General features: G+C 43.9%; 1 protein-coding gene across 1 annotated transcript in view; it reads left to right on the top strand.

Annotated features, from left to right (window-relative positions):
• Positions 1-19,375, top strand: part of JAK1 (Janus kinase 1) — a 181,356-nt gene extending 161,981 nt beyond the window's left edge. Inside the window, exons 18-25 of the mRNA XM_073593803.1 lie at positions 24-174; positions 2,333-2,427; positions 5,321-5,513; positions 6,795-6,919; positions 9,448-9,620; positions 12,310-12,427; positions 14,690-14,800; positions 17,902-19,375. Of these exons, the coding sequence (XP_073449904.1) occupies positions 24-174; positions 2,333-2,427; positions 5,321-5,513; positions 6,795-6,919; positions 9,448-9,620; positions 12,310-12,427; positions 14,690-14,800; positions 17,902-18,003 (1,068 nt within the window). The 3' untranslated portion in view covers positions 18,004-19,375. The remainder of the gene's footprint in view (positions 1-23; positions 175-2,332; positions 2,428-5,320; positions 5,514-6,794; positions 6,920-9,447; positions 9,621-12,309; positions 12,428-14,689; positions 14,801-17,901) is intronic.
• The last annotated feature ends 3,117 nt before the right edge of the window (positions 19,376-22,492 follow it).

Below are 22,492 nucleotides of genomic sequence, written 5' to 3' on the forward strand. Positions count from 1 at the left end.
AGGTTTTTGTGGCTGTTTTGCAGAAAGAGAGGTTTTACGAAGGATGCTTCATGCTGACCAAACCGTCTTGTGAAGAGTTGGCCAACTTGATCATCAACTGCATGAACTACGACTCCAACAGACGGCCGTTCTTCCGAGCCATAATGAGAGAGATCAATCAGCTGGAGGAGCAGAGTGAGTCTTGGGGTTCTCCTTTAGTTGGAGCTCTGATCAGAGATAATTCCTGAAAGGGGAACTTTATGTAAAAAAAAAAAATATGTCAACATGCTGGCTTTTTAATACAGAAGAAACATACTGTCACTTCTGCATTAAAGGACAAGTGGCGCCAAAGCTCTCTTGGTCCTCACAGGAGTAGTACACTCCGTTCTGCACTCCTGTGACCCGTATTCAGCTGACAGCCGGGTAAAGTCCACTGTCGGCTAAGGACACTCAGCCGGTCCAGGCTCTGAAGGGATCCTAACTTTAAAGGGTAACTCCACTTTCATGCGGAAAAAAAAAATAGCGATAAAATAATATAGCGTATACAACTGTAAATACAAGTCATATTGTAATTGAATGTTATTAAAAATGACCTTTCCTTTTCAATCTGCAGCCGCTGTAATTTTCTGTAAATGCGATGCAATATGGCTACCAGGGGATGTTCTGTACACAGAATGTGTACAAAACACCCCCCAGAAACATCATTTCCTGCTTGCGTGATTGGCTCACAGATTTTCCCAGAAGTCTGTACTAAGATATGTCAGATTTCAGGCATCCCCTGCAACATAAATGTCATTTTCAGTGAGCTGCTCCCAATAGGAAATCACGTCTAAAGGGATGCAGGCCCAGCAGCTTTCCTCATTAGTGCCCTGCAGGTGCAGCAGCTGGTTGATAATTATGAAACCACTCCCATTCCCATAGATTCACTTTCTCACATGGACACAGACAAACAAACAGCTATTTCTCAGAGGGGAATGATTAGTTTTTTTTTTTTTTTTCAACAAAAGTGGAGTTACTCTGAAATGTTGGGATTCACTCAGATGCCTGACCAATAGCTGGCTCAGCCTCTGAGCACACCGCTGAGACCCTGAGCCAGTCACTCCGCCCCCTCACAGCCCAGCGCTGCAGGGACCGGCTCACTGAAAACCGTGAACTGAGTGATCAGCGGTCTTTGATCGTGCAGCTCTCAGTCTTAGAGGCGACGGTGAACCGATGCAACATCCACCTAGGTGAGTATATAACTTTTTTTTTTTTTTTTTTTTTTTTACTTAGTTATTTTTAAATCCCGAACTTCTCTTTTAAACGATTCTTACCTGCCTGTTGGCAATGTGCACTGAGCTGCGCATGTGGGCGAGTTGAATGAACTCCCCAATGTAAGAACATCTCAGATTTGTGCCATAATTTTGGCACATGCTGGAAAAAGCACACTCAAATCTGACATGCCGGCATGTGACAAATTAACCGATTAGTATGCATCCCCCTGTTAGTTTGTTCCAGGAAGCAGTAATTGGGCAGCTATGTAGAAATTGATGCAATTTCTGGCATGCGTCTTTGTGAATCACTCCCAATGTATATAAACTGGACTGGAAGGAATATGCACTATATTTAGTGCTTTGACCACCTTAATGTTAAAGCACAGAACTGATCAGCTGCTGACAAACTCTGTGCTATAACATTTAAAACAGAACTACACCCCCCCCCCCCCATCCTTTACAGCCCAGGAAGCCACCATCTTGGCCTCTGTTTGATCTGCAGTTGCCAGGGTACTGCATATGTGATCAGCTAGGACACCGGCCTTTTGAGGGCTTGATAGTTCAGTTGAGAGCTAACATAAGGACACTAATATCTGTGACAGTTATTTTCTCTATTGTGTCATTAAAAGCTAAACTCAGAGAAAAGGATTTTATGCAAGTACACAAAAACCCACCGCCGGGGCTCCTCCTCTTTGACAAGTCCCCCCCATAGAAAACCGCTTTCTATGGGACACTCATGTTGGCTCGGTCCCAAGCCACCCTGTCTGCGTCTATTGACACAGGCAGCAGTGCTTGGTCCTGCTCGCCACAAAATGTGATTGACAGCAGCGGTAACCAATGGCACTTGCTGCTGTCAATCTTCCCTGTGAGTAGGGCGAGAGCCACTGCTCTCCTGCACAGCGCTGGATCAAGACTGGGCTCATGTATGTATAAGAGGGGTGGAAGGGGGGATTCTGTGACACAGAAGGTATTTTTACCTTAATGTATAGAAAGTAAAAAGCCTTTTAGGCTTTAGAACCACTTTAAATTCTGGGCATTGGATGTCTTGTTTGGTTTTCTTAAACCTGTGTTTATTGATCCTCTCTCCTCTTGTTCTTCAGATCCAGACATTGTTACAGAAACCTCAGTTTCTACAGAAGTTGATCCAAGTTTGTTCGAGAAGAGGTTCCTGAAGAGGGTTCGGGACTTGGGAGAGGTAAAGCTGAAGTAATCCCAGAAGCATAAGGGCCCCTTTCCCAAGGTCCAGGATAAGTCTTTGCTCAGCAGGTCATCCGTCTGCTGAGTGGAGTGACCGGATGACAAGTCTGTGTCTGCTCCGCTTACTCAGAGCAGACACTGACACAGCCCGCTCTGCTGTATGGGCAGTCGGATGTAAACGGACCGGCTGTCCGTTTTACACCCAGCTGCCCTCCGATCAGAGCCAGCCTGAGGGGAATGGATCCCCTTCCATTTTTTTTTTTTATCGGATCGGACCCAAAGGTAGCCGGGTGTAAACAAACGGACACAACTCAGTTTACATCCATCGCTCCATAGAGAAAAAATGGAGGGTCCGAATGGATCTGGCTAAAGAACGGACAGGCCGACCTGATTGGATCTCTCGTGTGAAAGGGGCTTTACTCCTAATATGCTGAGGTGACATGAACTGCATCACACTGCAAAGCAGTGTATGGGCATTGCCATTCATTTTTAATGGTACCAGAACACACTTGCAGTAATGCATATGTAATTTCTACTGCGTTGGGGCCCAGCAGTGCCACAGGGCAGGATAAATACATTGTGGCACATGCATTAGTGCTGTAAAGTGTGGACGGGTACCCAACATGATGATTGTCAAACTGATCGCGTCATAGACATCCACACCAATATTGTATAAAATAAACCAAGGCAGGGCAGTGCAGCATCTGATAAATTGTATGTTGAAACGTCAAACTGAAACTTACAAACAAGTGATCAGTGACTAATTTATATTGAAAGATTTTGAAACTCTCCTGAGACGTGCTCAGTTGTTATGTGCACGCTCCTCACGTCTGACCTTGTAACCGATAACGTCAGGGATCGTCAAATTGTTTTTCCTGTGATGCTGAATCTCTTATGCACTTTGCCTTCATTCCACTCTGGCTTCCTCATTGCAGAGATTGCGGCAGTGCCCGGGGGAGTGTTTGTGTGCTGGGAGGGGGAGGAGTGCGAGTTATAATATCCGCTGTTTGGGTCGGATGGCTCTTCAATGCAGAACAGATTTGTTTTAAATATGAATTCCAGGTATGGATATTTTCTGCATGGCTACATTGGTCTAGCTTGGCCCAATGTAAATATGTGCAAATACCGTACCTGGGCGATGCCCCTGGAAACTGGAAATTCCTGAAGTAGACATAGCTACTCTATTGATTTATATTTTATTTTATTTATTTTTTCATGAACTTCTGTGCTGAGCAGTCGGCCTGATGCATTTGTGAAGACAGGAGATCTGCCCCTCAGCATGGACGCCATTCAGAGAATGTTTTGCCTTTTCTGAATTAATGTAAAGCATTTCCTAATTGGAGGAGGTGGAGAGGAAGACGTCACCAAACGGAGAACACTTTGCATTCACAGAGGCTGATCTCCTGTGTTCAGAATGCAGAAGGGCAGCCACCCAGCATGGGACCTGGAATCTATGGGAGATCACTGGAGTGGTGGTCTCTACTACACCGATTTTCTGCTTCCAGGGGATCGGCCAATTATGGTGTATGCTTCGTTAAATTGCTCCAAGCTGGACCGATATAACTATGTAAAAATATCTATACCTGGAATTCACCTTTAAAGAGGAGCTCCAGTCTCCCCCAAAACAATTAAGTCAGCAGCTACAAATACTGTCGCTGCTGACTTTAAGGCTGGGTTCACAGTGCTGCGATGGCAGATATCGCATGTGATTCGCAGCACACTGCCATTCACATCACATGCGATGTCTGTGCGGTGCGATATCAGCCATACAGATAGCATGGCTGATATCGCACCGCATTCAGTCCAAACACGCACAGGACCCTTTTTTTTTTTTTTCGGACCAGAATCAGATTGCATGGGTGTTCACACCTCTGCGATCCGATTCATGTCCAAACTGTCAGGTCGCAATGCAATATGCGAGCTGAACTGGGGGTGTCGTTAACATTGTATGACACTTCCCAGCAGTTCGCATATGGCAGTGTGAACTACCGTGTGAGTCAGTGCGATGCGGGAACCCGCAGTAGATTTGCAGCGTTCCTGCACCGCAGCAGTGTGAACCCAGCCTTAATATAAAGTCACTTACCTGTCCAGGCACCCAGCAATGTCAGCACCCGCAGCCAATTCTTCAATCGGCTTCGAGGCGCTGGCATCTTTACTAAAAGGAAACTGACAGTAAAACCTTCAGGCTTCACAGCCGGTTTCCTACTGTGCCTGTGCGAGTTGCGCTGCACTTTCTGAAATGGTCCCGCCGTCTTCTGGGACCTGTGTGTTTCCCAGAAGGCAGCGGGGGTAAGGAGGAGGGGCCGGACATACTTGAAGATTGCAATAGAAGTGGGAGGGGGTACCTGTCAAAACCAGGTACCCGCTCCCCCCAAAAAGTGCCAAATGTGGCAGTGGAGGTGAAGGGTGTGAACAAGCAGAGCTAACCCCTTTTTTGTTCTGCTTTAAGGACCTAGCTAGTAGTAGAAATACTATATTGTTTAACAAAAGTTACAATATTTATTTTATCTTATCATAAGTAGTGATTACTGTAAAAGTTACATATGTGTATACTTAGTAACAAGTCATTTTTTTTTCTTTTTTATAAATGTACATATTAAAGGTGCAGTACACTTCAGTGGATAAACGGACCCCCCCCCCCTCCCCCCCTCAGTATGGGATTGCCCCTCCTAGTCATTTCCTTTATTACATGCTTCTAGCACCACCATGAGGCTGTTTCATGTAAACTAAGATCTATAATTGTGACCGCAAACTGCAGCCCTGCTAGATATGTTTGCAAATGAGCAGTGAAGCGACATTAATTGCTGTATGCCCTGGCTATATGCCTCATATGTTTTCCTGATCTGGCCATGTGTTTCTAGGAGTCTCATCTCCTCTCTGTTTGTCTGCAGGGTCACTTTGGTAAAGTGGAGCTGTGCAGATATGACCCGGAAGGTGACAACACCGGGGAGTTGGTGGCGGTCAAGTCGCTGAAGCCTGGAACCGGAGGGACTCACATAGCTGACCTGAATAAAGAAATCCAAATTCTGCGCAATCTTTACCACGACAATATTGTGAAGTACAAGGGGATCTGTGCCGAGGATGGTAAGTCCTTTTGTAGTTTCACTCACCCCCCTGGCTTCTGTATGTAGGACGGTAGTGGTAAAACATCTCTGCTGTAGCGTGTGTGTGTGTCCGTCTTCACCCACAATGATGGCACTGACACTACCGGACTTTACTCACAACTTGGCTGCCCGGTGGCTCCACTTTGTTTCCCGCCATTGATTTTGTGCCAGTTTGCCAAATCCAACTAGATTTCTGTATTCTTTTTTTTTTTTTCATTTTTTTAAATTTTTTTTTTTTTGAAGGGATCTAGACGTGTAATGCTGCGTACACACGACCGGACTTTCCATCAGAATAGACTCCGACGGAGTTGCGCTGAAACAGACTTGCCTACACACGATCACACCAAAGTCCGATCGTTTAGAACACGATGGCGTACGACGGGACTAGAAAAAGGCAGTTCAATAGCCAGTAGCCAATAGCTGCCCTTGTGTCGTTTTTGGTCCGTCGGAATAGCATACAGACGAGCCGTTTTCCCGATAGCAACTGATTCCGTCGGAAAGATTTGAAACATGTTCTATTTCTAGGTCCGTCTGAATTTTAGAAAGAAAAAGTCCGATGAAGCCCACACATGATCGGAATGTCCGACGGAATGATTCCGTCGGAACATTTTCTGCCAGAAAGTCCGGTCGTGTGTACGCGGCATTAGAATTCAAATCGGGTGCTCCCTGTTCTGACACTTCTTGGAGCTCCCTGCAGAGTTGCCCACCAAGACTAGAGCAGGAAAGGGAGGTTACATGGCACAGACATATTTAGGAAGTAGTCCTGCACACACTGCTAGGACGACTGTTACGGACTGAAAAAAAAAAAAAGTTTGCCGCTCCATCCCTTTCTGCTCATTCCTATGAGTTTCCTCATTGGTCAATAGGAATGCACAGGCGGCAGGAATAGGTGGACAAGCATCAGCACTATCAAGAATTGCCAGAATTTTACCAGTCAGAATAGCCCAGGATCAGCTGTAAAGGCAAAGATTTGGATGGTGCTGCAGGTATCTTCAGGTATCTTATATACCTATGGCAGGCCTTATCCTTTCTTGCTTTAAATCTGGAACATAAAGCGCTTTTTTTTTTTTTCTCTGATTTGCTTTGAAATACAACAGCTGCAATCTGGTTGCCCAAAGCGATCGGCACATCCCATTCTCTGCTTCTGTTTATTAGCAGCGCCATTTGTATTGTAATAAACAGTATTTGCAGGCCAGCTCTCCATTTATTGCTTTGCTTGCTACTCACGCTTTCTCATGTGTTGGGATTGTTCTGTTTGCAGGAGGCAGCGGCATTAAACTCATTATGGAGTATCTGCCATCGGGGAGTCTCAAGGAATATTTACCGAGGAACATTAGCAAGATAAATCTCAAGCAGCAGTTGCAGTACGCCGTTCAGATTGCCCAGGTACAGTAACCTGCTTCACAGTATTTTACTCTTTATTTCATTGTTTTATGGCCAGCTGAACGTGGTGATTTCATATGTACCTGCCATGTATTCACACCAATGTTCATAGATCGAAACTAAATGCTTTGGCTTTCTTCTTGTTCTGGTCACATATCTGATCCTAATGGGCTTTGAAAGCCATGTAGGGCAAAGGTTTGCTTACCTGATCCTCTTCCCACTTTCCTATATTAAAGTAAAACCTTTCCCTTCAAAACATTGGAAGCACGTTTGCTTACAGATCTGCAGTAAACACATTACATTTGTATTTCAAAATGCCGCCATTTATGCAAACTTACTATTTCTTTATCTTCAATTCCACCTCTCCTGAGGCATTACTGACACAGCCAGCGCCTTCTAGCCCAACCCCCCCCCCCCCCGGGAGGACTGTGCTTGTGCCTTCCTTTCATCAAATCTTATCAGATCTCGGGAAATGGTACATCCAATTTTTTTTTTTTATATAAAAACGTGTTAACGCAAGATCTGGTGTGGACATCACTGGTGGGCCGACCCCCAGAAGGAGCTAGCCACCGATGACGTCAGTTTTTAAAGTGGCTTTTCAGTTTGGGGTGGACAGCGCAATGGAAATTGGGGACATGGACCTTTTTTGAAGCAAATAACATTAGGAATATTGAATTGGGAAAATGTTACACATTGCTCTGTTCACAGAACACACAAATATTTGCTTGTGTGATTAGTGAGACGCCATCAGGGAATCAAATGGGACAGTAACTGATATTGGGGATTCATCACTGTTGTTCTGAAGAAATGATAGGAACAAATCATCTTACCCCCCCCCATGAGCAAAAAATAATTCTGGTTGGTTTAATTCAGCATGTCCATAAAAACATGTCCAAAAACATACATAGAGGGGAACAGCATCACCAGCTAACGCGTTTTCAGGCTCCCTTAGCACTTAGTCATAGCTCACATACAAATGTCCACTATAGATATAGATATATATATATATCTATGTATATTATATATATATATATATATATATATATATATATATATATATATATACACACACACACACACACACACACACACACACACACACACACACACACACACACAGTATCTTACAAAAGTGAGCTGCATTAAGATGAAAAACATAGAATGCATTAAGATGAAAATCATTGAGGGTTTACAACCCCTTTAAGGCAGTGCTGGAAAATAATGGTGGCCACACAAAATATTGACACTTTGGACATTTTCACTTAGGGGTGTACTCACTTTTGTTGCCAGCGGTTTAGACATTATTGGCTGTGTGTTGAGTTATTTTGAGGGGGCAGCAAATTTACACTGTTATACAAGCTGTACACTCACTACTTTACATTGTAGAAAAGGGTTATTTCTTCAGTGTTGTCACATGAAAAGATAGAAGAAAATATTTACAAAAATGTGAGGGGTGTACTCACTTGAGATACTGTGTGTGTGTGTAATATATATATATATATATATATATATATATATATCATATATATAGAGAGAGAGAGAGAGAGAGAGAGAGAGAGAGAGAGAGAGAGAGCGCTCAATTACTTGTGATTGGAACAATCTGTGTGGAAACAATTGGTTTGTGGCTGCCAATAATAGGCAGATGACCGCCGCTGTTTAGGGATGCAAATGCAGAAACTAACATATACCAGATATAAAACATCATATAAAGAACTGACTGAATGAAAAATAAAAATGGAACCCAATTTTTAGAAAAAGTTAGGAAAAATTTGAGAAAATGTCTATCGGGCACCAGTAGCAAGAATCTAGGACGCACTTTATTCATTCATAAAAAATATGACACATCCCATTCTTGGTTGAGCCCTACAAGTTTCCGTGTACTGAGACGTAAACTCCAGAAAACTTCTTTTTTTACACAGAAGTCTGAACTTCTCACAACCTCTCCTGGGGACTGTGATCTTTTCTACACCCTGTATGGATACAGCCGAGGGGTCGCCTGCATGGCAGTCATTGACGTGGTTAGCTACATTGGTTGAATGTTTCTTGGTAATGATCCCTCAACCTGCGGGTAGTACAGCCAACATACTGAATTTTGCAAAGGTTGCACGTAATTGCATATATCAAATACAGTGCACCCGAAAAGTATTCACAGCGCTTCACTTTTTCCACATTTTGTTATGTTACAGCCTTATTCCAAAATGGATTAAATGTGGAAAAAGTGAAGCGCTGTGAATACTTTCCTGGATGCACTGTGCCTAGTGTTACAATTAATGAAAAAAGCACCAGAATTCTTTTTTGCTCATTGGAATCCGTGATTGACGGGGCCAGCACCTGGTCCAACTGTTTAGTGGAGGTGGAGCTGGGAGACTAACCTGTTCACGCACATTCATATTACCCCCTAATTGCTCTCTATAGTTCAGCTCCAATCACATTGCCCCGATCTCCTCTGTAGTGAAGCTGGCCCATGTGCATTGTCTCATCGTGTGTTTTCACAAGTGTTTCTCTCACCTCTTCCTCTTGTGGCCGCACAGGGGATGGATTACCTGGGTTCACGTCAGTACGTCCATCGAGATCTCGCCGCCAGAAATGTCCTGGTAGAAAATGAGCACCGGGTGAAAATAGGCGACTTCGGTTTAACCAAAGCCATTGAAACGGACAAGGAGTATTACACGGTGAAAGATGACCTGGACAGTCCAGTGTTCTGGTAAGAGTTCTATGCCATCCCTTTTATGTTCAATTTTATGACCTCCCATTAAAAAAAACACATGCTGCAGCAGTTGGTGTATCTGAGATTTACAGTTCGCTGTAAGGCCTCATTCGCACGCGGTGTGCATAAGCGTAACACCATGGAGGGGCGTGTTTACTTATGTACCCCTCGTGTGAATGAAGGCTTAGTCCCCCTGCAAAGGTCACACAAATAACATGCTGTTCCTGTCAGTGAAGTCCACCTAAAGCAGCTTTCTGTGATAGGGTGGCAACAATGCTGCACTGCTCCTGAATTCATAGCAGAGTTGTCACTCTCGTGTTGGCTGCGCTTGCTTGCACTACATTGGGAGGACATGATGCAGGAGGGTTTGGCTATCTGCGTTGTCGCTGCTGATTCATAAGCTTGACCACACCCATTACCGCCCACTGCTTTATTAAATAGCAGCACTGTTGTTGAAACCCTCCCACTGTGATCTGCAGTGCCTGGGAGGGGAAGCGTGTGAGACACAAAGGGGATTTGGCTCAGTCAGGGAAGGAAAAGGAAGGTTTTTTTTTTTTTTTTTTTTGTTTTTTTTTTGTTTTTTTTTTTATTTCGCATTTACATTGCAAACTTAAAATGCTTGTAAACCTCAGAAATATGAACAAATATGAGCATATCCCTGTATAGCAGGGCCCTCCAGCTGTTGTGGCACTACACATCCCATGAGGTATTGTAAAACTCTTGACATTCACAGAGATGACTAGGCATGATTGGAATTGTAGTTCCTGAACAACTGGAGGGCCGTAGTTTGAAGACCCCTGCTCTGTAGTGTGCACTTCTCTCAGTTAAGGGCACCAAGTGTCACGTTTTGGCTGCTGCTTCTTTCCTCTGCTGTTGCTTCTGACAAGTTTTTCCTGACACCAAGAGAAAAATGGTGACAGAGGAAGGACCTCCAGCTGATTGACAGCCTCAGCTTTGTTCCTGTGTGCTGTGTGAAATTGGGGAAGGGGGGGGGGGTTCCTTCCCTCACCTCCAATCAGCTCTCAGAGCTCTCCTCATTGAGCTCTGCAGAGTAACTTCAGCTCTCAACCCCCTTTTTCTGAACTCTGACAGATGAGCTTTAAAATTCAGCACTTTGAACGGATGCAGAGAAGACTGCTAATAAACAGGTACAACTTATGTAGGATTACATCCACTTTGTTTATTCCATTAGGGAAGATTGTGAGCAAAATGTATAGACTACCATTGCTGACCTGAAAATGCTAATTGCTTGGCTTTCTTTGATATTAGTATTTTTAGAGTACCTGACCTATAAGAAGTGTTACTATCTGTTAAGTCTGATTGTCAAGGCATGCTGTGGTTTGTAGTTCCTAGTAGAGAGAGCATATAATTGGCTTTTTCTAGATCTGAAGTGCCTAGTCCTTATATTGCAGACACGTGTCATTAGGATATTTTTCTATGTTCAGCGTCACCTCTGAGGTGATTTGATTGATTTTTGGACTTGAGTTTGAAGGTTTTAGTTCAGATCCTGCACACCTCTGCTCTGATGTACTTGTATACTGGAATATGAGTTCATACCAGTTTGAAAACCTGTATTTGCTTTGCAAGGATAAATTGCCTCCAATGTTGGGTGTCCTACATGTGTGTGGATGTTGCTGCATTATGTAAAGCTATTGATTTTGTCATAGCAGGATTGTAAAGGGTGCCACGGCTTAAAAAAAGGTTGAGAAACATTGCTTTATAGACCAGCGGTAGTCAGCTTTCTTTTTATGGAGGCCTAAAGCGCGAGGCTCTCAACATCACCAAAGGGCCACACATAAAATTCAGTGAATATTTACTGTGAGAGACTGCGGAACCTGACTCGGGAGACGGTCAGAGACTGCGGAACCTGACTCGGGAGACGGTCAGAGACTGCGGAACCTGACTCGGGAGACGGTCAGAGACTGCGGAACCTGACTCGGGAGACGGTCAGAGACTGCGGAACCTGACTCGGGAGACGGTCAGAGACTGCGGAACCTGACTCGGGAGACGGTCAGAGACTGCGGAACCTGACTCGGGAGACGGTCAGAGACTGCGGAACCTGACTCGGGAGACGGTCAGAGACTGCGGAACCTGACTCGGGAGACGGTCAGAGACTGCGGAACCTGACTCGGGAGACGGTCAGAGACTGCGGAACCTGACTCGGGAGACGGTCAGAGACTGCGGAACCTGACTCGGGAGACGGTCAGAGACTGCGGAACCTGACTCGGGAGACGGTCAGAGACTGCGGAACCTGACTCGGGAGACGGTCAGAGACTGCGGAACCTGACTCGGGAGACGGTCAGAGACTGCGGAACCTGACTCGGGAGACGGTCAGAGACTGCGGAACCTGACTCGGGAGACGGTCAGAGACTGCGGAACCTGACTCGGGAGACGGTCAGAGACTGCGGAACCTGACTCGGGAGACGGTCAGAGACTGCGGAACCTGACTCGGGAGACGGTCAGAGACTGCGGAACCTGACTCGGGAGACGGTCAGAGACTGCGGAACCTGACTCGGGAGACTGGAAAATTATTGCAATAATAGGGGAACAAAGATTAGTGTCTGCAGGGGCCTGAGGGCCACACAGAAAGTGCCAAAGCTCTGTAGGTTGGGCACTAAGGCTATAGTGGCCCCAGTATATGCTGAGTTTCAGGTACATACAATTGATATGATGTCTTGTGTTCCAGGTATGCTCCAGAGTGTTTGCTGCACTGTAAATTCTACATTGCCTCAGATGTCTGGTCATTTGGAGTGACGTTATACGAAATTCTGACCTACTGCAACTCAGATCACAGCCCAATGGCGGTAACGTTAATCTATATTATTCATGATTTAACCATCTCAGTAATTTAAGGCTAAACGTGTTGCAAATGAAATCTTTGTAAATTATGAATTGGGGGTCTGTGTATAAAATATTCACAGTACAGATGTCTGAAGCATTCGCATAGGAACCACAAAAGTTGCAGACATTTTTGTAAAATTATCTCCTATGATCCTCGGCAACATTTAGTGGCCAAAATGCAGTATTTGTTCCGATACAATTCAATCATTTAAAAACACATTATGGACACTAGATGGCGCTGACGCTCATAGGAGTTAATCATAACGATCTTTATTTTGCAGATCAGTGCCCTTTCCTCCTGAGTGTGATTTCTGACAGCAGTCACTTTTTAAAGTAACCCTGTCACGAGACAATCACAGGTTTCCATTACTGACCTCTTTGAGAAAGTTTGTCACCTGGCTTTAGTGCTTTGAATCAGACATGGAACTAGCATAAGCATACTTACCTGAGTCCTGGATCTATCCAGCTCTGGTTCTCTTTCCCCGGCTGAGAGACCGCAGTGGGAGCCATTGTCAATCAAATGCCTTGAAGAGGAGACGGGCTGCGTCAATAGATGCACACAGCCTGGCTCGAGAGGCTAAGAAGTGGCTTCCTATGATGGTATACACTGGCAAGAGCACTGGTAAGGGACCTCAGAAGAGGAGGTTTGGGTCTGCTCTGTGCAATACCATTGCACAGAGTAGGTAAGTATAATGTTTATTCCAGGCTGAACAGGAAGTGTGTCCTGAGACATGATTGGCCAGGGAGTCCTAAGACTCCCTGGCAAATGGGTATCAGGACCTATTTCCTGATTGGCCGGGAGGAGAATCGGGAAGACAATAGCGAATATTAATTCACTCTTGTCTGCTCCCTGAGCCCACCCTCAGGCTCTAATTATATGCTTCAAAAAAAAAAAATAGACCATGCGTCTGGTGCCCTGCATGTAGATTAGGGGGGCGGCTCCCCTGCACCCATATGGCTGCCACTAATATATATCCTTTGCAATCAGTTTACATCTTCGGGTTTATCTCTGTACTGCCATCTACAGGAGGATGGGATCGTTAAAAAAAAACTTCAGGCCAGCCCAGGATAACTGCTGTTACTAGCATTCCAACCACTATTGACCCGGAAAGCCCTCTACACATACCTTTTTGCCAGAACAGAGTCTGGAAATCTCCCTACACAGAGCTCAGTGCCTAAAAGTTACTTCCAGGTTATCCCCACAATGTCCAGTTACAATACTCCAAAAGCCAGGTTGAGGATGACCGCGGCGGGGAGCATCAATCAAAGAGAAGGAGCAGATTAAATTGAAGGGGGGGGGGGGGGGAGTGCTAGCAAGAAATAAGTTATTCCTAACACAGCAGAGCTGTAGAAAAGATGTCCATCTTCCTGGGACCCCAGCAAAAAGAAAAAAAAAAAAAAAAAAGTCATGCTGCCAGTAGGGAGATTATCTTGGGATGTCCTACACTTTTTTTTGTTTACCAGTGTTCAAACTCCCTGTAGGTGGCAGTATACCATGTAGGTTAAAGACCTCCTGTGCCCCTTTAGTGGGCGAGAAATAAATTCTAGTTTTTAATAGATCAGCCTCGGTACTTCTATTGTGACCGGTGCTGCTGACCTGGAACAAGCACGCAGATCTGGAGTTCTGATTTTCAGTTGGTGGCCCAAAAAGTGTTGCAATCAAGCCAGCCAGGCAACTAGTATTTTCAGGTGGTCACAAATGGCAGCCCCCAAATAGCACTCACAGGTTTCCTTTTTAGGTCTTTGCCACTAAGGGGCCAATATTGCTTACCGTGATCCTCCTCGGAATGTCACAGCTGAACCAACAACGTTCTTCTCCTGTAATGCAAAACTTTTTTTTCCCTTTTTTTGTGCACACAAACTTTAACCTTCCTGGCCTGATTGTTCTCCAAGCATCCACTCATAGAATTATATATCTCTATATATATATATTTGTTTATTTATCTTAATGTTTAGGCACACAGCAGTTAACCCATTTCATTTCTGCAGTATGACAGGTTGTTGAAATGCTGGGACTCTGATATATGGAGGATATTACTGGTCGTCACATCTGGTCGTCTTAATAGAACTAGATAAGGATATTGCTTTGTGATTCTGTCATTTAGTATAAATTATGTTTTCTTTTGAAGCCATCAGATATTCCTGTATGGCTTGACTTATAAAGCAGGACAAGGAAACCCACAACATTTTTTTTGTAATAATGTTTTTTTTTTCCCCCTCATTAGATGTTCCTAAAAATGATCGGACCCACGCAAGGTCAGATGACTGTGACCCGACTTGTGCGTGTGTTGGAGGAAGGAAAGCGCCTGCCTAACCCTACAAATTGCCCCAATGAGGTACACAGCTTTGCTGCACGGCTCACTTCAAAAGTTTTTAAAGAGGAACTGCAGTCTGCTCACATAATTTGTAATAAAAACATCTTTGCCGTACTGAAGCTTCCCTCCAACCACTTTGTGTATATATATATATATATATATATATTACTGTGATTCTGTACTTGCCAAATATGCTGCAGAAATCTCCCTTCAGTGAGTCTAGCTGCATCCATTTTAACTGTGGGCAGCTAAAGCTACTTTCTGAATTTACACAGAGGCACACCTCCAGCTTTTCAGCTCTCATTGGTCCTCTTATGACTCATCCCTCCTCCCTTCCTGGCAAACTCTCATGAGAGAGAGCTGTGTATGATGTCATAAGCCTAGGCTTTGTACCAGGCAAGAAACAGGAAGTGGGCTTTATAAGGTATTCACTGGCAGAAAAAAAAATGTTTTACTATCCAAAGTTAAAACAACAAGGGCAGAAGATTTAATAGATGGAAAAAAATGACTGAAGGTCCACTTTAAGATAGAACTTTAGTCATTTTTTTTTTTTGTTGTTGTTCTTACACAGCGCATCATCCAATGTTGCTTTTATTAATTTTCCATCTTGCACACAAAGTAACAACTGCTGAACTGCAACATGATTATTACAGCCGCGCTCCAGGTTTCACGTCATGGTAAGGCCTCTTTCACACTACCGTGACTTCAAAGTCGCGCGCTTTCAGGGAATGCCTGTGTAACTGGCATCAAAGTCGTACAGAGACTACTTTGAAGTCACACAGATATGAATGGTACTCATTGGAAATCATGGGGGTATGACTTGTCATGTGACTTTGCAGTCCCAAGTCGCACAAGTGTAAAAGGGGCTTAAATCGTTCTGTTTCCATTACTAAGAAGCGCACCAGATGGCAGCGATATATAAACTGTATGTGGCAACAGCTAAGTACAGTATACAGCGCCATGTTCCATCAGTACAGAGACTTCCCATAACGAGATCGAGTCAGGCTCAGCGCTGCTCAGCCATTCACAAGAGGCTTTGTATTCTTATGAATGAATACAAGGCTCCCCTGATTGGCTGAGGTAGAGATCATCACATCATCTGCCTGCCTTCTTCACCTCAGCCAGAGGAAGCCTTGTATTCATAAATTACAAAGCTTCCTGTGAATGGCTGAGCAGAGCTCACCATGACTTGATTTTGTTCTGGGAATGAGATGGGAAGTCCCTATACTGCTGCTAGAACACCACTATGTATACGATATGTAAAAATGCTACATGCTACAGTTTATACAGCGCTAATAGTGAAGTGAGCGCATTTCTTGGTAATGGAAAATGTTTTCACTGTTTAACCACTTGCTGACCACTCTATAGCCGAGCGACTGCTACTGCACGGCCGACCAGTTCTGGGAGGGCGTCATATGACATCCTCCCGTGATCGCGACCGTGTCCTCCAGACACAACTGATCGCAGAATTCAGAAATAAACAGAGGACGCATTGGCCTAGCATTATACTCCATAAAACTACTTTATTGTATAAAAACAGTAATACTCGCAAACATATGCTTGAATACAGCTTATCAAATTATAAGCAGTTTTTCAGCCATGGTATCACAGATGAAACATTCACAGTAAAGACTGGCTGATGAGTTTCGAGGTATTGCCTCTTCCTCAGAGCCTAGAATAACACCATTGTTGGGCTCATCTTCGAGCGCAGGAGATGTGTTTTTTTTTTTTTTTAATGTTGAAACAACTGATCACAGACTGGGATAAAGAGCTAATCAGCAGCCCTTTACCACATGACCAGCTGTGTCCAATCACAGCTGATCATGATGTAAATACAAGCCAGTTATCAGCATTCTTTTCCTCACGCTGACTGCGTGAGGAGAGCTAAGAACCAGAAAGGGACATCTACACTGATAATCAAGGCGCGCCCATCAGCACACATCAGTGAAGGAGAAAAATTACCAGTTTGCAAAATTTTATAACAATGCAAAAAGTCTTTTTTTTAGCAAAAAATAAAAACCCCAGTGGTGATTAAATACCACCAAAAGAAAGCTCTTCTTGTGGGGGGGGAGGGGGAGGAGGAGAGGAGAACGAAGATGTGTACAGTGTTGCATGACTGCGCAATTGTCATTCAAGGCATGAGCTTTCTTTTGGTGGTATTTTTTTTTTTTTTTTTGGTGGAAAAAAAAAGGACTTTTTGTATTATAAAATTTTGCAAACTGGAAAAATTAGCTTGGGACAGTAGGGGGGTTGGTAAAAGTTCCCAGTAGGCGAGTGGTTAAAGTGAAAATAAAACCTGGAGTTAGGCTTTAAAGCTGAAGTTTACCCTTTAAAAAAAAAAAAAAAACCTATAGTTGGTGACCTAGCTTACCCAGTGAAGGATATCCTTGTGCAGGCAGTTGGATCCTGTGGCAGTTTTTTTCTTCAGGGATGCCCTGTCCTCTTCCTGGTTGATCATCCAGCACTGTGAGGGTTAATGGCCTGTGGGAACTTTTTCACTTCATGCAAGACCCAAAAGACTCACCCGCTCCATTAGAAGGTGTTTTCATTGATTTCACTGCCTATAACCTGGTCTGTGAATCGGGGAGAGTGGTCAGTGACAGGTTTTTTGCTCCCCCTCCTATTTACAGATCATGGTATAGACATTTTAGGCAATGAAAAAAATGTTTCTCAATATTGAAAGAGGTTGGAGACAGGTCCTCATCGAGAACTTTTTCATAGATGACCCAAACCTATTAACCCCTGCAGTGTCAGACAGGAGGAGGACAAGGCACCCCTAGAGTGAATGTTTCTAAAGGATCGAGCTTTCTGCATGACTTTGAGGCATCCTTCATTATTGGTAGGTTGGCTCACTTAAAACATCAGCTTTACAGACCCATCTTTCTGTTGAGCAGTTGTTCCATATTATAGCATGACCACACTCAGTTTAAAAAAAAAAAAAAAAAATGGCCTGGTCATGAAGGGAGGGGGGGGGTAAATCTTCCAGAGGCCATGTGAATAGCTTGTTAATATGGAGATAATTTGAGCCTTCACTGCCGCAAGATTCCCCCCAACCCCCCCCCCCCCCCCCCCCCCCCCTCAGTGCTATAGATAGTTGACCTGTCACTTTGTGCTTTTTGCAGGTCTATCTGCTGCTGTTGAAATGTTGGGACCAGAACCCTTCAAGCAGAGCAACCTTCCAGGAACTGATCCGCGGATTTACAGATCTCGCCAGTAAAATGTAACCACACGTTCAAGGAAATCTGCAAAAAAAAAAAAAAAGGACAGAACTCTTCTGCTGCTTCCACAGATGTTCCACTTCTAGCCAGGGTGCTGGTCTTCCTGTGTGCAACTGGACCACATTGCAAAGATTGGGGAGGATCTTCCCTTGCAGGACAGAGGGGGGAAAAGACTGAAGCCCGTTCTTCCTTGTTCTAATAAAATGACTAATCGAATGGGGTGAGCAAGAGGACATTACCCCCCCCCCCTCCCTGGATCTGGGTCACAGCCAAAAAGCATTCTAGGAAGACTTGTATCTCAGTGTGGATTTCTTAACACAGACGTTAAAGAAAAAAAAAAAATGCGGTTTACAGTAATTATGCATAATTAACTGTTTGAAGCATTTAGGGAGGGAAATTTTGAATGTTTTAAGGGTCAAAGTCCAGCGCCATCCAATGTATACATGTACAGTCAGATGTTTTTACTTTCCCAGTTTTCCTGGAGGATTCTGAGTGTTACCTTTTTATGTCTTTGTACCTTACCCTCCTTTTATCTTCTGCCGCTTTTTAATGACTATTTTTTAAATGTACATACGGTTAAGATGTTTAAAGCAGACGCAGGTTTCTTTGGCTTTCAGTTAAGATGTTTCTTGAAGCAGGTTAAGATTATCCCTTGATAACCCAGTTATTGTGGGTTTGGCTGCATGGCAGAAGGGTGAGGCTTGATGCACACTGGAACCTTTTAACCGCTTCCGGACTGCCCCACGTACATATACTGCGGCCCGGGTGCGGAAAGTCACGTACCTGTATGTGATTTCGTGCACAAGTGCCGCTCCTGCGGTGATTGATCGGCGGGTCGTGGCTCCCACTATGTCCAATCTGTGGAGAGACAGCTTATGTACACAAGGCAAACCCGCTGATCTGTCAGGGAGCAACGGAGAGGAGATCTTTGTGTTTCACACGATCTCTTTTCCTCCAGTGTAACAGTCCCCCACACATTTAAAATGCACCTCTCAGGCATACACTTAGGCCCCTTTCACACTGGGGAGGGGGTAAAACGGCGCTATTTGGCCTCGCGGCTTTCACATTGGAGACACAGCAGCAGCTCTTTCAGGGCGTGTTGCAGGCGCTATTTTTAGTGCTGTAGCGCCTGCAAAGCGCCCCAGTGTGAAAAGGGGTCTTAACCCCTTCCCTGCCAGTGTCATTTATACAGTGATCAGTGCAATTTTTTTTTTTTTTAGCACTGATCCCCAAAAAGTGTCACTTGGTGTCCAATTTTGTCCATCGCAATCCCGCTAAAAATCGCTAATCACCATTACTAGTAAAAAAAAAATCCCGCTAAAAATCGCTAATCACCACCATTACTAGTAAAAAAAAAAAAAAAAAAAAAAAAAAAAAACTCACTAAATATAGGCCAAGGTTTTTGGACGCTATAACTTTTGCCCAAATCACTTACTATATGCTTATTTTTATACCAAAAATATCTAGCAGAATACATATTAGCCGAAATTGATTAAGAAATTTTTTTTTTTTTTTTTTTTATCGGGCATGTTTTATAGCAGAAAGTAAAAATAATATTTTTTTTTTTTTAATTCAAAAGTGTTGGTTTTTTTGTTTTTAGCATAAAAAAGCAGAGGTGGTCAAAAATCACCAGAAGAAAAGTTCTATTTGTGTGTGTGTGAACATCAATTTTGTGTACAGCATCACACAACCATGCAATTGTAAAAGTAATGCAGTGCCGTATCGTTAAAAAAAAAAAAAAAAAAAAAATGGCTTGGCCAGAAAGTGGGTAAAAACTTCTGGAACTGAAGTGGTTAATGCTGCTCTTAGGGGGTGGGTCCGATTCACACCTGAACCAGTGAATAGGGAAGCACCGGACCCCCATACTGTGAACCCAACCTTATAAAAGTTGCTTAGTAAGGTGCACTATTGAAATGATTGAGTGGGGGGTCATATGACTGTCTCTCACAGCATCATCTGCTGCAATAAGCAAAGAACCACACGTTTATGAATAGGCTGTATAATGTGGGCCAAGGTGTCGAGTAATACTGCAAGGATTATGCCTGCTCTCCTTTTTAAAATTACCCCCTAAAAAAAAAAAAGCCAGACACAGGTAGGTCACTTTCAAGCTGCTAAACGCAAATATTTGGGGTGGTTGACATTCAGCAGCACTCTGAGCCAGAGAGATACCAAAGATTCTTGTTACTCCTAATTTTGTATGTTATTTGTAGCAGTTAATTAACCCACCGCTATTCTCTGTAATTTAGTAAAGAAAAAAAAAAAAAAGGAAAACTGGAGGTGTACCAATAAAGGTTAATTTGATTCTTCTTCTGCTGCTCTAAAATATGATGGCTTCAATAGAATTGCTTGTTATGGATAATCACCTCCACTTTTCCTCAGGATATGGCTGCCGGTTATTTATACATGTTATGGTGGGAGGTGTTGCATGGCAAGAGCAACGGGAGGATAAAATATTTTTGTTTCTCGCATTTACATTTTTGTGACATTATAATAATGTAAACCTAAGCACTTTGTTATATTTCTATAAATAAATGTTATTAGAATTAACACCATGCCCGTCTCCTCCTTCTGTTACGAGGTGGAAATATTACTCTTCCCCCATGTTGTTTTCACAGAAGTACAAAGTAATCATTGGCTGGTGTTGGAGAAAGGAGCCAATCACACAGCAGGGTAGCAGATGCTTTTCCAGGACACCTTAAGGCTGGGCTCACACATATGCAAATTGGATAAGTGTTTCCCCCGCATTTAATTCACATGACATGCGAGTGTGACCGTCTCTCAATGGAGCCAGTTCACACGTGGCCGTGGTGTGAATTGAAAAAGGGTCCTGGGCGTGTTTGGGTCCGGTTCAGACACAAACCCAGCCTCAAAGTAGAAATAAAATGCAAAGCTTTTTTTTCCCTGCCTGGTTTGGATGGAGAGAGGATTTTATAACCCCTGTCAGGTTTTTCCTTTTTTGCCATCTCCCATTGGAGATAACCAGAGAGGAAATCCCCAAATTGTTACCAGAACTAGTGTCTCCAGTGAAAAATGCACACCCTTTTACTGTTCTGGGGACAACCCAAAATTTAAAGCGGAATTCCACCTAAAAGTGGAACATCCTCTCATTTGACACCTTTCTGGGGGGGGGGGGGCGAATAGATAGCCAGCTGATAGGTATCCCTGTCCCCACTTCTGGCTGTTGACGTCACCACTCAGCTCCCTCCTTCACCCGCCGCCAGTGCAGGGGGTGCCTCGCACATGCACAGTAAGGACCCAGCCTGAAACTGTAATGCCTCACGACCAAGTTCCCTTACTGGCTATGGCGGCCGACATCGCTGGACTCCAGGACAGGTAAGTGTCCGATTAGAAAAAGTCAGCAGCTGCACTATTTGAAGCTGCTGGCTTTTAATTTTTGCAGTGGTGGGCGGACCTCCTCGTTAAGATTTTACTCTTGGTAAACATGACACATCGAGAGGGTGAATCTCCTTAATGGGAGCACAGAGCAATAAAAACTGACGGGTTCTGATCTCTTCCCACTCTATCCAAAACTTTTTTTTTGTTGAGATTTGTAGCATGCATAGAGCACTGCACATGAGGGCAACAAATGTGCAGTGCTCATTCCAATGGAAACAAGGGGGGAAAAAGAAAGGTTTGCGAGTTCAGGGGGGTTATTGAGGCATAAAAGTACTTTCCTGAGACCTAGAAATAGTATCTTCCTACTCATAAAAGAATGTGACACCCGCTTTCCTGTGTTACCACACGAGCCTCTACCTCCCCCCACAATGTAGACACTATTTCTATTTAATTTTCCACTTTTCTGAGATTAGCAGTGGCAAGAGTAATGCAGAAGCTGACATGCCCCTCCTCCCATGTGCATTGCTCTCGCTCCTGCTTGTCTGTGGAAAGTTCTCAGAGCAATGATGAGCCATATTTCTGAAGCAGCCAACCTTCTAGAGCTGGGCTATTTTCTAAAAAAAAAATAAACCCCACACGATTTACGATTCGAATTTTTTTTTTTTTGGACACCGCGCCGGTCCTGAGGAGCTGCAGGGGTTTTTAAGCGAAGCCACGGCTTCGGCCTAGTCTGCGGCGTCCAGCCTCGTGGACTAGGCCGAAGCCGCAGCCTCGCCTAAAAACTCCTGCCCGCAGCTCCTCAGGACTGGCGCGGTGTCAGGTCCTGGTGGGAAAAAAAAAAAAATCGATTTGCTCAAATTTTTGAATCGATTTGACCTCTCAACTCGATTCAAGATTTGAATCTATTTTTTTCCCAGCCCTACAACCTCCTCCTTCCTAGCTGTTGTTGGATCTGTTGTTACAGCAGGTTCAAGCTCAGTTAGTGGTACATGTACTTTGTCCCATAGGCATTTAGGCATTAGGGGACAGAACAGTAGAAAAAAAAATATATATATCTTTAAAAATTCCTACTTGGAAGTGGTGTCAAGATGGATAAGTACATAGTAGGGACACATTCCATTATATAATTTAAGGATGGCTTCTCACTGGATTTTAAAAC

Source organism: Aquarana catesbeiana, linkage group LG07 (assembly GCF_042186555.1).
Source record: "Aquarana catesbeiana isolate 2022-GZ linkage group LG07, ASM4218655v1, whole genome shotgun sequence".
Lineage (NCBI taxonomy): Eukaryota > Metazoa > Chordata > Amphibia > Anura > Ranidae > Aquarana > Aquarana catesbeiana.